Here is a 12,556-nt window from a genome sequence, read left to right as displayed (position 1 = left end):
GTCACCTTAAAGCAGACTGCAGAGTGTGGAAAGCAAGAATGAATCAGTTTAAAAAGCAGGACAGTCATCAAAAGGTTAAAACAGCTGTAAAGAAGGAAGATGCATGTATTGCGACTGCATTTGGGGTCAGCACAAGCCCATATGCAAACCATGTTTGGTGTATTGACTCTGGAGCGACTGCTCACATGACACGTGATAAGGATTTCTTCATTAATCTAGATGAAAGCAAGTCTGAAAAGGTAATTTTAGCTAATGGTCACTATATGACATCAGAAGGAATAGGAGATGGTTATTTCCATTGTCAAGTTCAATCCTCAGCACAAGTCAGAAAAATCCCAGTTAAAGACGTGCTGTATGTTCCCAAACTTGAAAGTAACCTTTTATCTGTAAAGAAGCTTGCACAACAAGGAAATATAGTTACATTTAAGGATGACAGATGCATCATTTCAAAGAAGGGTCATACCCTTGCCGAAGGAAAAATCAAAGATGAACTTTATCAGCTGAAATGCAATGAAACTGTTTACAGTGCTAGACAAGATTTTCATAAGGACTGTATTCATGTGTGGCACAGACGCCTAGGCCACAGAGATCCAGAAGCAGTAAAGAAACTAGCTCAACTTGCAAATGGTATTGCAATCAACCAGTGTAATCAAACAATGAAGTGCACAAGTTGCCTAAAAGGGAAAATGTCCAGAAAATCGTTTCCTAAAGTAAGCACTACTAAATCTGCACAGATACTGGATTTGATACATACAGATGTGTGTGGTCCAATGAGTGTTCTTACTCCCAGCAAGAAGAGATATTTTCTCACATTCATTGATGATTATTCCAGATATACTGTTACTTACCTACTTCAAAGTAAAGATGAAGTTCCACAGAAACTTGAAGAATATCTTGCTGCAGTTCTTAACAAATTTGGAAGAATACCAAAGGTACTGCGAGCAGATAATGGAACTGAATATACAAGTGGTAAAGTGCAAACCATCCTGAAAAAGAATGGAATCGTGTTCCAGACAACCGTTCCATACAACCCAGAGCAGAATGGCACAGCAGAGAGAAAGAACCGAACTCTTTGTGAAAGTGGAAGAAGTATGCTATTTGATGGAAACCTACCTACAACATATTGGGGAGAAGCCATCATGACTGCTACCTATCTTCAAAATCGACTGCCAAGTAAAGCTACAAGTAAAACTCCATATGAGCTATGGAACTGTGAGAAGCCCAACCTGAAGCATCTCAGGATATTCGGAAGCAAAACTTTTGTGCATGTTCCCAAAGAAAAACGTTCTAAGTGGGAATCTCATGCAAAGGAAGGAGTTCTTGTGGGGTACAGTGAAACTCAGAAAGGATACAGAATCCTGCATCCACAGACCAACACAGTAACAATCAGCAGAGATGTAGTGATTGATGAAAACTCAGTATCGCTCAAATTTCATGAGGTTACGCAAATAATTCAACCTAAGGAACAAGAATTTCAGTCAGTGATTCCAGACATTGAAGAGAATCTCAAAGAAAATACTGAAGTCTGGATATGCTCTGAAAGTACTGAAAAAGAAACAGAAGAACCAAGCCAACCTCAGGAGATCAGAAGATCAGAAAGATCAAATAAAGGAATTCCAGCTAAACGCCTTTCTTATATGGTCAGATCAATTCCAGAAGAAGAGCCACAGTCATGGCAGGAAATGCAAAAACTGCCTATTCATAAGAAGCAAAAATGGATAAAAGCTGCTGATGAAGAAATGGAATCCCTTCATAAGCTCAAAACATGGGAGCTCACAGAGCTACCTCAAGGCAAGAAAGCAATTGGATGTAAGTGGGTCTTTAAGAACAAATATGACTCCGAAGGTAATATTCACCGTTTTAAAGCAAGATTGGTCGCAAAAGGATATTCACAAAAATATGGTGAAGATTATGATGCTACTTTTGCTCCAGTTGCCAAGCAAACTACATTCAGAACTTTATTATCCATAGCTGCTGTTCAGCAGATGAAAGTAAGACATTTTGACATCAAAACAGCCTTTCTACATGGAGACATTGAAGAAGAGCTGTACATGACTCAACCAGAAGGCTATGTTAAAAGGGGTAAAGAGAACCTTGTTTGCAGAATGCAAAAATCTCTCTATGGCCTTAAGCAATCAGCAAGAGCATGGAACACTAAGATGAACAAAGTGTTAATCGACGAAGGATTTAAAAGGTCTCAAGCGGATCCATGTTTGTATACAAAAAGTGTATCACAAGATTGGATGTATGTTATTCTATATGTGGATGATGTAATAATAGCGCATCAAGAAGAGAGAGAAATTTCAAAACTAGGTCAAATTCTGAACAAGCATTTCGAGACCAAGGATCTTGGAGATGTGACATACTATTTGGGAATCCAAATCCAGAGAGAGGAAGATGGAAGTTTTCTTCTTAATCAAAATTCTAAAATCTCCACAGTTCTAAACCAGTTTGGAATGTCAGAAGCCAAAGGCATATCAACTCCAATGGATCCATCTTACCTAAAATTGGAAGGAGAAGAAGATCTGCTACCCACAAATGACAGTTACAGACAAGCAGTGGGGGCACTTCTATACATAGCAACCACAACCCGTCCAGATATCTCAGCCACAGTGGGAATTCTCTGCCGACGTGTAAGCAAGCCACGCCAAAGAGATTGGAATGCAATTAAGAGACTTCTTCAGTATCTTAAGGCAACCCAAGAGTTAAGTCTAAAGATTTCTGCATCAGGAGATCTAATTCTCAGAGGATATGTAGATGCAGATTGGGCTGGAGACTCAAGTGATCGAAGATCAACAAGTGGTTACTTGTTCAAGTTAGGACACACTTCAATCTCATGGTCGAGTAGAAAACAAGTGTCAGTTGCATTGTCTTCTACAGAAGCAGAATATACATCAGCTGCTCATGCAAGTCAAGAGTTAATTTGGTTGAAGCAACTTTTGGAAGAATTCGGCAAACCACTAGCTGAACCAACTGTTATCTATGAGGACAACCAAGGATGTATCAAGCTCGCCAGCAGTGAAAGGATAAGTGCAAGAACAAAGCACATTGATGTTAAACATCATCACTTGCGTGACTTAGTAGAGCGTGAAGTTCTAAAGTTTGTTTACTGTGAATCTGACAAGATGTTAGCAGATGTTTTGACAAAGCCATTGTCAAGAGCCAAGTTTGAAGAATTCAGAACTGCAATGGGACTAACAGGATAAGCAGTTGTTGAGTGGGGGTGTTGGAATAAGTTTAAATGCAACAACTCCATTCCTGTTGTAGTCTGCATTGAATGTCTATGAGTGTTCATTTGTCAGCTATGCTGTGATTGTTAAAGTTTGTAAAAAAAAAAAAAAAAGGTCAGAGGACACTCACTGATTGCATCAGTCTGCTGCTGTTTCCTTCACAGAGAGACATGTGTTACATGGACTAGATTATATCGGTAGTTACTGTCAAAGCTTTCTTATTTTGTTCCAGTTCAAGCTGCATATATTAAACACAGTTTGCCTTACGTTGGATTCTGCTGCTTATATGAAGTAACACGCGCTGCTGTGGTAATACTCCGGCTAACAAAAACAATCGCAGTGGGGACCCCTCTATTCTTGATAACCAGCCTTGCTAAAGTTGACAGCTGAAGGTTGCAGCCCCCAGCTGTGAGTTTTGCCTGTCTGGCTGTCAAAAATACAGGGAAGCCCAAGACTTTTTTTTTTTTCAAATTATTTATTTAGAGCGCAGGCGGCGGCTGATAAATACTCTCATCAGCCGCCCCTGCTCTTGCTGTTGTTAGCGGCAGCAGGCATAGGCTGATGGAAGCAATAGTCCCATCAGCTGACGCTAGTGACCGGAGGTAAACTTTTTTCCTCCGATCACAGCTGTGGGCTCACGCTGTCATTTGACAGCAAGGGAACCGCGGTTGTCTGAACGGCGGAAATGATTTTATTGCCAATCAGAAGCAGTGTTGGCGGCGCTGTCATGCACATGACAGCGCGAGAAACACCCAGTGTTCAGGGTGCCGAACCCGAACAATAACATGGACTTTCTAGTGAAGTCCGTGTTAGGTGTCCGTGTCCGAACAGTAGGTGTTCGGTACAGATGCCGAACTTTACTATTTGGGTTCGCCCATCTGTACACGTCAACACTTCTGTATTTATCATCCTCTCCTGGTTTTGGCCCGCAAACACTGATGTAAAATACTGATCAAATACTGAACGTGTGAACGTGACTTTAAAGGGGTTTTCTCAACATCATAAATGGATGAAACTGCAAAATTGCAAACATGCAACTTTGCAATTTAGCCCTAATTAAAGATCCCTCCTGTTATTAGGAACAGAGGGATTTTTACTTCTATTGCACACTGCTCGCTGCAAATGCTGCTCTGAAGTTCACCAGATTGCTGGATCCGCCAAGCTTCAGTATCCCTGCACTTCTGCGACGCTTCTATGTGCAGCATCAGAAAGCACACAGTTTGGACCAAAAGCTCATCGAAGCCATTGAACTGAAGTGTCAATAATCAGGAGCGCACTTTGGTTCAAATTCTTCAGATGGACTAAAAAATAAACTGAAGAAAAAAAATTGTAATTACCACATTTTCCCTCTAAAAATAATCAAATAAATAACAAATCATATTTGGTATCACAGCATCCTTAAGGGTACGTTCACACAGGACTTTTTTGCTGCTTTTTTTTATGCTAATTTAGGTGCGTTTTTTTGGTGCGTATTTGGTGCGTTTTTTGGGTACGTTCACACAGGACTTTTTTGCTGTAGATTTTTGCTGCAGTTTTTTGCTGCAGATTTTTGCTGCAGTTTTCTTTTTATGCCAATTTTCAGCTGCTAGGACACCTCACAATGGCTCTTCACACCTCACAATGGCTCTTCACACCTTACTACCAGGAACTCCCTCACAATAGATCACAATCAGGACACCTCACAATGGCTCTTCACACCTCACAATGGCTCACAATGGCTCTTCACACCTCACTAACCACACCCCTAAGCTCTTGGCTGTGAGATCCCTTCCTGCTGGCCATGATTTTCTGCACAAAAAACGCAGCAAATAATGCTACATGCGTTTTTGCAGCGTTTTTGCAGCGTTTTTTTCTTCACCCATTCAAGTCAATGGGTGAAAAAACGCTGCAAAAACGCAGCAAAAACGCTGAAAGAAGTGACATGCCCTATGTCCAAAAAAAGCAGCAAAGCAGAAAATACTGATCAAACAGAAAACCAACGTGTGTGCATGAGATTTCTGAAATCTCATAGGCTTTAATGGTACTGTAAAAAGCAGCTGAAAATTAGCATAAAAAAGCAGCAAAAAAAAAAGCAGCAAAAAAGTCCTGTGTGAACGTACCCTAAAAATACAAAATTCAGTTTTTTTTGTTTTTTTTTTACAGGGAATCTGTCAGCAGGTTTTGTTACGTAATCTGAGAACTGAATAATGTAGAGACAGAGTCCGTGATTCCACCTACAGTATGTGTGCTGTAGTGTCAGTAAAGTCACTGTTTTACCAACAGATTATCACTACAACTACTGCTCCCACCCGATTAGAAGCTTTCTGCCTATGCACAGTGTACACAGAAAGCTGCCACTCAGCAGTGTTATACAGGGCTCAGCATTTTGAGCTGCGCTAGATCTGAAGCAGAGAAATCAGTGACTGTATCAAAACTGCTGCTTCCAGTAAATAAATGACACACCTCTGGAATTAGGGTAGCAGCCCCTACATAATGCTGCTGTCGGATTACATAGCAAAAACTTAGTGACAGAATCCCTTTAAGGGATGAAAAGTAACTTTTATTGGCATCATTTTGATCTGTTTTGCTATATTTTCAGGGAATAGAGGTCTATGGGGGAATGCTTCTCCTTGTGGAGAGTGTCAAGCTGGCGTAAGGAAACTTAAAGGCCATGCATTGAAATCAAAGGGGTTGTCTACTACTTGGACACACCCTTCTGAATCTATAGGTTTCCCTCCAGTAAAATAATAACACTTGTACTCACCTCCGGTGCGGACACTGTTGCAGTGGTGTAATCACTGGTTCTCCCGGGATCACGTAACATTGTTACAGCAAACTCAGGCAACTTGTTTAATGGCTACAAATGTTGTAAAATGTTCAAAACCCTGACTTTACATTGATTATAGTTTACTCATTTTTACGTTTGATTTTTACCATTTTTTAAACATTTCCTACCTATTACTTCAAGGCGTTGAGACTTGTTTTGATGAACATTTGAAAAACATGTGATGTTCCTGCATTTCCTTCCGTTTATTGAAGTAAATGACATTCTTGTCATATCAGAACCTTTTCCGTAAAAGCTTACTTGAAAGGACTGATTCTATAATGGAAGAATGTATTAACATAAATTAGGGATGTGTCTTATCATTCTGATTTTTACAGTTAACAATTAAGTTTGGCTATTTATTCAGTTGAGTAGTTGAATTGATCAATCTTATATCATCTTCTTTCAATGAATCAGAGATATCATCATAACATTTTGGGGGAAAAACCTTTCCAAACTTGGTATGGGTAACCGAACACAAATCGTACCAATGATGAGCAAGGATTTGGTTTCTGATTATTAGAAATTAATTTATATTTTCATCTAGAAAAATTGAAATTCTTTAATGACCTCAAGAATAGTGATGGGCAGGCATGCTCGGCACTGCTCGATACTTGATTGATTATGGAGAAGTGCGGAGTATCATGTGGTTCTTGAATGCTCGGGTGCCTGTAATAAGCTCATTAGAATCATTTGAGCCACATGCTGCACTGAAGTGGTGTATTCCCCTCCTGGGAGCGCAGGGACCCCTCTGTCAGCCGGACCCTTTAGGAGTTGAAGGACTCCGGGGAAGTGTTTGTTCTCTCACCGTAAGAAGCTCAATTGAATCATCTGAGCTCTGCGCCGCACTGAAGCCGGGTCTATCTATCTATCTATCTATCTATCTATCTTAGTGTTGAGCGATACCGTCCGATACTTGAAAGTATCGGTATCGGAAAGTATCGGCCGATACCGGCAAAGTATCGGATCCAATCCGATACCGATACCTGATACCAATACAAGTCAATGGGACTCAAGTATCGGACGGTATTCCTGATGGTTCCCAGGGTCTGAAGGAGAGGAAACTCTCCTTCAGGCCCTGGGATCCATATAAATGTGTAAAAGAAAGAATTAAAATAAAAAATATCGCTATACTCACCCTCCGACGCAGCCTGGACCTCAGCGAGGGAACCGGCAGCGTTGTTTGTTTAAAATTCGCGCTTTTACTTGGTTACGTGAAGTCCCGGCTTGTGATTGGTCAGGGCGGCCATGTTGCCGGGACGCGGACCAATCACAGCAAGCCGTGACAAAATTACGTCACGGCTTGCTGTGATTGGTCCGCGTCCCGGCAACATGGCCGCCATTAACCAATCACAAGCCGTGACGTCACGGGAGGCTGGACACGCGCGCTTTTTAAAATGCGCGCGTGTCCAGCCTCCCGGCTTGTGATTGGTTGATCGCGGCGCAACCAATCACAAGCCGGGACGTCACGGGAGGCTGGACACGCGCGCTTTTTAAAATGGGTGCGTGTCCAGCCTCCCGTGACGTCCCGGCTTGTGATTGGTTAATGGCGGCCATGTTGCCGGGACGCGGACCAATCACAGCAAGCCGTGACGTAATTTCGTCACGGCTTGCTGTGATTGGTCCGCGTCCCGGCAACATGGCCGCCCTGACCAATCACAAGCCGGGACTTCACGTAACCAAGTAAAAGCGCGAATTTTAAACAAACAACGCTGCCGGTTCCCTCGCTGAGGTCCAGGCTGCGTCGGAGGGTGAGTATAGCGATATTTTTTATTTTAATTCTCTCTTTTACACATTTTTACATTAATGTTGTTTCGATACCGATACCCGATATCACAAAAATATCGGATCTCGGTATCGGAATTCCGATACAGCAAGTATCGGCCGATACCCGATACTTGCAGTATCGGAATGCTCAACACTAATCTATCTATATACCTATCTATCCCATATCTCTCTCTCGGTCTGTCTGTCTATTCACTATCTATCTATCTATCTACAGCTCTGGCAAAAATTAAGAGGCCACTGCAAAATGTTCTGTTTGTCTGATTTTTCTCTTTATATGTATATTTTTGAGTAAAATTAAATTGTTCTTTTATTCTATAAACTTCTGACAACATGTCACTGAATTTCCAAGCAATAAATTTTGTATTTTTTTCTGAAAAGGAGAAATGGTCAAAATCAAAAAACAAACAGTGCTTTTAGACCTCAAATAATGCAAAGAAAACAAGTTCATAATCATTTAGAAACAACAATACTAATGTTTTAGCTCAGGGAGAGTTCAGAAATCAATATTTTGTGGAGTAACCATGATTTTTAATCACAGCTTTCATGCATCTTGGCATGCTTTCCACCAGTCTTTCACACTGCTTCTAGCGCAAAAATGTAAGCAGTTCTTTGTTTGATGGCTTGTGTCGCACCCCAGAAGTTCGGTACCACAGTGGTGCTGCCTTCCTCTCGAGGAGGGTAGCGCCATGCCTGGAGACAAGTGGGATTCCTTTTAGCAGGTAAATCTTACACACAATATGAAGAGCAGACTCACCGGAGCCTTGTCAGATGACAAATGCACTCGCAGGGTGCAGCAGGCCCCCGATAATAAATGCTAAAGCAGCACAGGTGCAAGCTACTGATGACAGCAACCACCCACTCGCCCAAACATTAGAGGGGTTGGCTGCCTAGTAGCAAAAATGGATCACTGCGTTAAGAAACACGTGATGGTGTCTCCGCGGTGTTGGATGTTTTGATCTCCCCGAGGTCATTCATCCTTATGTTTATAGTAGCAAAAATGCACACAGGTATGGCCTGCATAAGACACTATTCACACAGATAAATGTGATGCACAGTGTCTGGACAACCTATTGATCACGCCCATAGTATTAGCAGGCGGGCCGTCCAGCACTATATATATACATGCAACACAACACTTGTGTTGCATGTATATATATAGTGCTGGACGGCCCGCCTGCTAATACTATGGGCGTGATCAATAGGTTGTCCAGACACTGCATCACATTTATCTGTGTGAATAGTGTCTTATGCAGGCCATACCTGTGTGCATTTTTGCTACTAGGCAGCCAACCCCTCTAATGTTTGGGCGAGTAGGTGGTTGCTCTCATCAGTAGCTTGCACCTGTGCTGCTTTAGCATTTATTATCGGGGGCCTGCTGCACCCTGGGAGTGCATTTGTCATCTGACAAGGCTCTGGTGAGTCTGCTCTTCATATTATGGGTTTTTTTTTTTTTTAGTTTTTCTATGTTAGCTAAATCTTACACACAACACATTCTAACTCAAGGCCAGAAGGGGAAACTCAGAACCCTGTTTTAGGGGAACTTCCCTGATATCCATCCTGGTCTGGAGGAGGAGTTAGTTCAGTCTGGAGCAGACAGTGAAGGGAGAGGAGTGATTAGGAGCTCAGGGAGGCTGCGATTGGGCCTCCTGTGAGCTAGAGTGCAGAAACCGGGCACCGGGAGCCCGAGGTTGTGGATACCTGCAAGGTCCACAGCAGAACCGGAGGGCATAGTACTATACGTAGATTGCCCATACCATACCTGAGGTACAGTGGCAGTTAGAGCCTGGAGTCACCATGTCAGAGACCCCCCAAGAGAACAGCTCAAGCTGCCTACCATGCAGGTACTGTCCCAGGACAGGAGAGAGAAAGGGGTACCTTGCCAGCAGACTGCAGGTAGCAAGAGACCAGGAAACCAGCGCATGGAGGAAGGCTCCCAACCTGACCTGCCAGGGGGGATTACTACTTGTTTTCAGGCGGCCTTGACTCCTTCTGCACTGGTTGCCGGTACCCTGGACTGAGGCATGCTACCATCAGTAAACCAGGTAAAGACCAACTCTGTGTCATCCGTTATTTACCGGCAACCCACCATCCTTGCCATACACCCTGGGAGCCCTAGGGACCCCGCTTCACCTGTGGGAAGCGTCACCATCTTGCTTCAACAACATCACCCCAGAGGACCCCTTTAAGCAGCGTCGGTCCCTCTGACCGCGAGCCACAGGTGGTGTCATGAATAAACTTTATTACCAAATTCCCTTTAAAGACCTTTCCCCTTTTATTGAGTGCCCAGGGCCACGGACCAGGTCACAGCCACCGTGACATCGTGACATCCCCTTTAAGAGTGACCGGACCCGGTATCATGTATCCCCATTGCCCTAGTGGGTGACTCAACTTTGGCATCACAAACAGGATTTCGTGCCCTGGCATCGCCAGGTACTGTGAGCCAGAGATTGTGACAGTTTGCTTACAAACCGCCATTGCCACGCCGCGTGGAGCGTGAGGGGAAGAAGGGGGCGTACCTTCGTGAGAGATCCAAAAGAGCGCAAAGAGGAAGCGGGTGCTGCGCTACGAGGAAAGCCGGAAGTGAATACGCCGTGCAGCGGAGCCGTAAGTGAGGATGCCGCAAAGCGCTGGACGGAGGATCGGGAGAAGCGCCCGACCGCGCGGAGGAGAAACGCTGGGCCTCTATAAGGTTCGTGAGGGGACATGTCTGACCCGGGAGGAGAATTGGTGGCGGTCGCAGCCGCAGGCCCCATGATGCCCCCAGACCCCGCGGTGGACACAGGTCCCATAATGCCACCAGGCCCCGCAGTGCCCGCAACTCCTGCAAGCCGGCTGGACCCTGCTCCCATAATGCTGCTAATCATGCCCTATATACCAGGAGCAGCCTGGCTTCCACAATATTCTGGGGAGTCCCAAACAGTCAGTGACTTTAAAGAAAGGCTCTGCAGCCTATTTGAAGTATATCCCCTGACAGAACATCAAAAAGTTAACATCTTAACTGGTCAACTAATTGGCGCAGCTCAAAGATAGGTGAAATCCTGGCCAGACATGGAAAAAGGAACTGTAAAGCAGATATTTGCCAAACTTAAAACCACTTTTGACACCCGCACCGCTGCAGAAATCAAAATGAGGATTTTCGGGTGCAAACAACGAGCACAGGATAGCAAACGGGACTATGCCCTTAATCTGCAAGAGGCACTACGGGCCATCAAACAGGTTGATCTTAACAGCGTACAGGATGGGGACAGGCTCTTAAAGGAGCAGTTCATTGAAGGGTCCTGTCTAACACCCACAGGACTCAGCTACGCATCCTAGTCTTGCAAAACCCTGACCTGGACTTTGCACAATTTAAAGACAGAGCCATCCGGGTGCTGCATGAACCTCAGCCCAGCCGCACAGTGCCCCCTAGGCGTCCAGCCCCCCATGTACCACCAGGAGGTGGAACCCTGCCATCAGGTCCCTGTTGAGGTCGACGCACAGATCCTGGATGATGACCCCTCCGCAAGACTACGCCTCCAGGTGCAGGAACTGACTAAAAGCGTAGCTGCACTAGCCAGGACCATGCAGTCCCTACAGGAACCCCCAAAGGAAAAGATCAAGCAGGCTTCCAGACCGGAGGACGTCCCCTGGCGATGACAGAAGAGGATCATGCCAACCAGAGGAAGAGACGACGACCGCTATCATCAGGACGGACGACCCATCTGCCGCCACTGCAACCAGGCAGGATACATTGCAAGGTACTGCCATTTAGCGACCCCTGGGGCAGAGGGCCAACCCCCAGGAATAGGACGACCAGGCTCACAAAACTGGCAAGCCAAGTACATCGGAGGACAACCGGACCTCCCCATTGTGATCGACAGCATCCCGGTGAACGTTTTACTGGACATTGGCTCTCAGGTTACAACTATGCCTTACATTCTCTATAAATGGTATTGGGCTGACTCAGACATTACCCGTGGCCCAGATAGTGATTTGACAATAGTAGCCAGTAATGGTCAGCCTTTGCCACAGGTGGGGTACAAGGAGGTCACCATTAAGGTCGGGCGGGTAGAATTGAAGGCCCAAGGACTGGTGATTGTTGATATTGACTGATCCCACCGTTGAAATTAATATTTTGAAAAAAGGAATAATAAACAAAGAATTTTTCATTTCAAGAACTGTAGTGTGCCGGAGTTTTTTCTTATATATTATTTTTCCAGAGCACCTCTGACTTATTGAGTGAGCACCCTCTTCACCAAATAGTGTTGATATTGACTGACGTGAATTGTATCCCCATGATGACCTTAGGTACTAATGTCATTGATTGAAAATTGTCTTGCCGAGGTTATTGTCTTGTAACAACAGGTGGCCGAAACTGCTGGTTCCAGTGAGCAGGGAGTCCTGCAAAAAGAAATCAGAGCCCTGGTGCAGAGACAGCAGGTAGAATTGTCTGGTGGAGAAGTTGGACGTGTCACAGTGAGTGATCCGATCCCCATTGCAATACCCCCCAGGAGTGAAATGTTAATATGGTGTCGGGCTGCAATAGACCTCAGAGGTAAAGACTACCAGGCACAGGTAGAACCTGTGTATTCAGACAGTAGGCCCACAATCCTGACAACCAGAGGGGTGGTTGATGTCCGCAAGGGGAGAGTACCAGTTCGTGTCCTTAACTGTGGAGAGAGAGTTCCACTTAGGGTACCGTCACAAAGTGAAATTTCCATCGCTGCGACGGCACGATTCGTGACGTCGCAGCGTC

At 44.5% G+C, this 12,556-nt stretch overlaps 1 protein-coding gene across 1 annotated transcript in view; it reads right to left on the bottom strand.

Annotated features, from left to right (window-relative positions):
* FLT3 (fms related receptor tyrosine kinase 3) overlaps positions 1–12,556 on the bottom strand; it is a 158,441-nt gene that overhangs the window by 76,408 nt on the left and 69,477 nt on the right. The window contains exon 8 of the mRNA XM_077298293.1: positions 6,165–6,309. Within this exon, the coding sequence (XP_077154408.1) occupies positions 6,165–6,309 (145 nt within the window). The remainder of the gene's footprint in view (positions 1–6,164; positions 6,310–12,556) is intronic.

This window comes from Ranitomeya variabilis, chromosome 3 (genome assembly GCF_051348905.1).
Source record: "Ranitomeya variabilis isolate aRanVar5 chromosome 3, aRanVar5.hap1, whole genome shotgun sequence".
In the NCBI taxonomy this organism is placed as follows: domain Eukaryota; kingdom Metazoa; phylum Chordata; class Amphibia; order Anura; family Dendrobatidae; genus Ranitomeya; species Ranitomeya variabilis.
The sequence above is the reverse complement of the archived record's forward strand: the minus strand, read 5'-3'. Positions and strand labels throughout refer to the sequence as shown.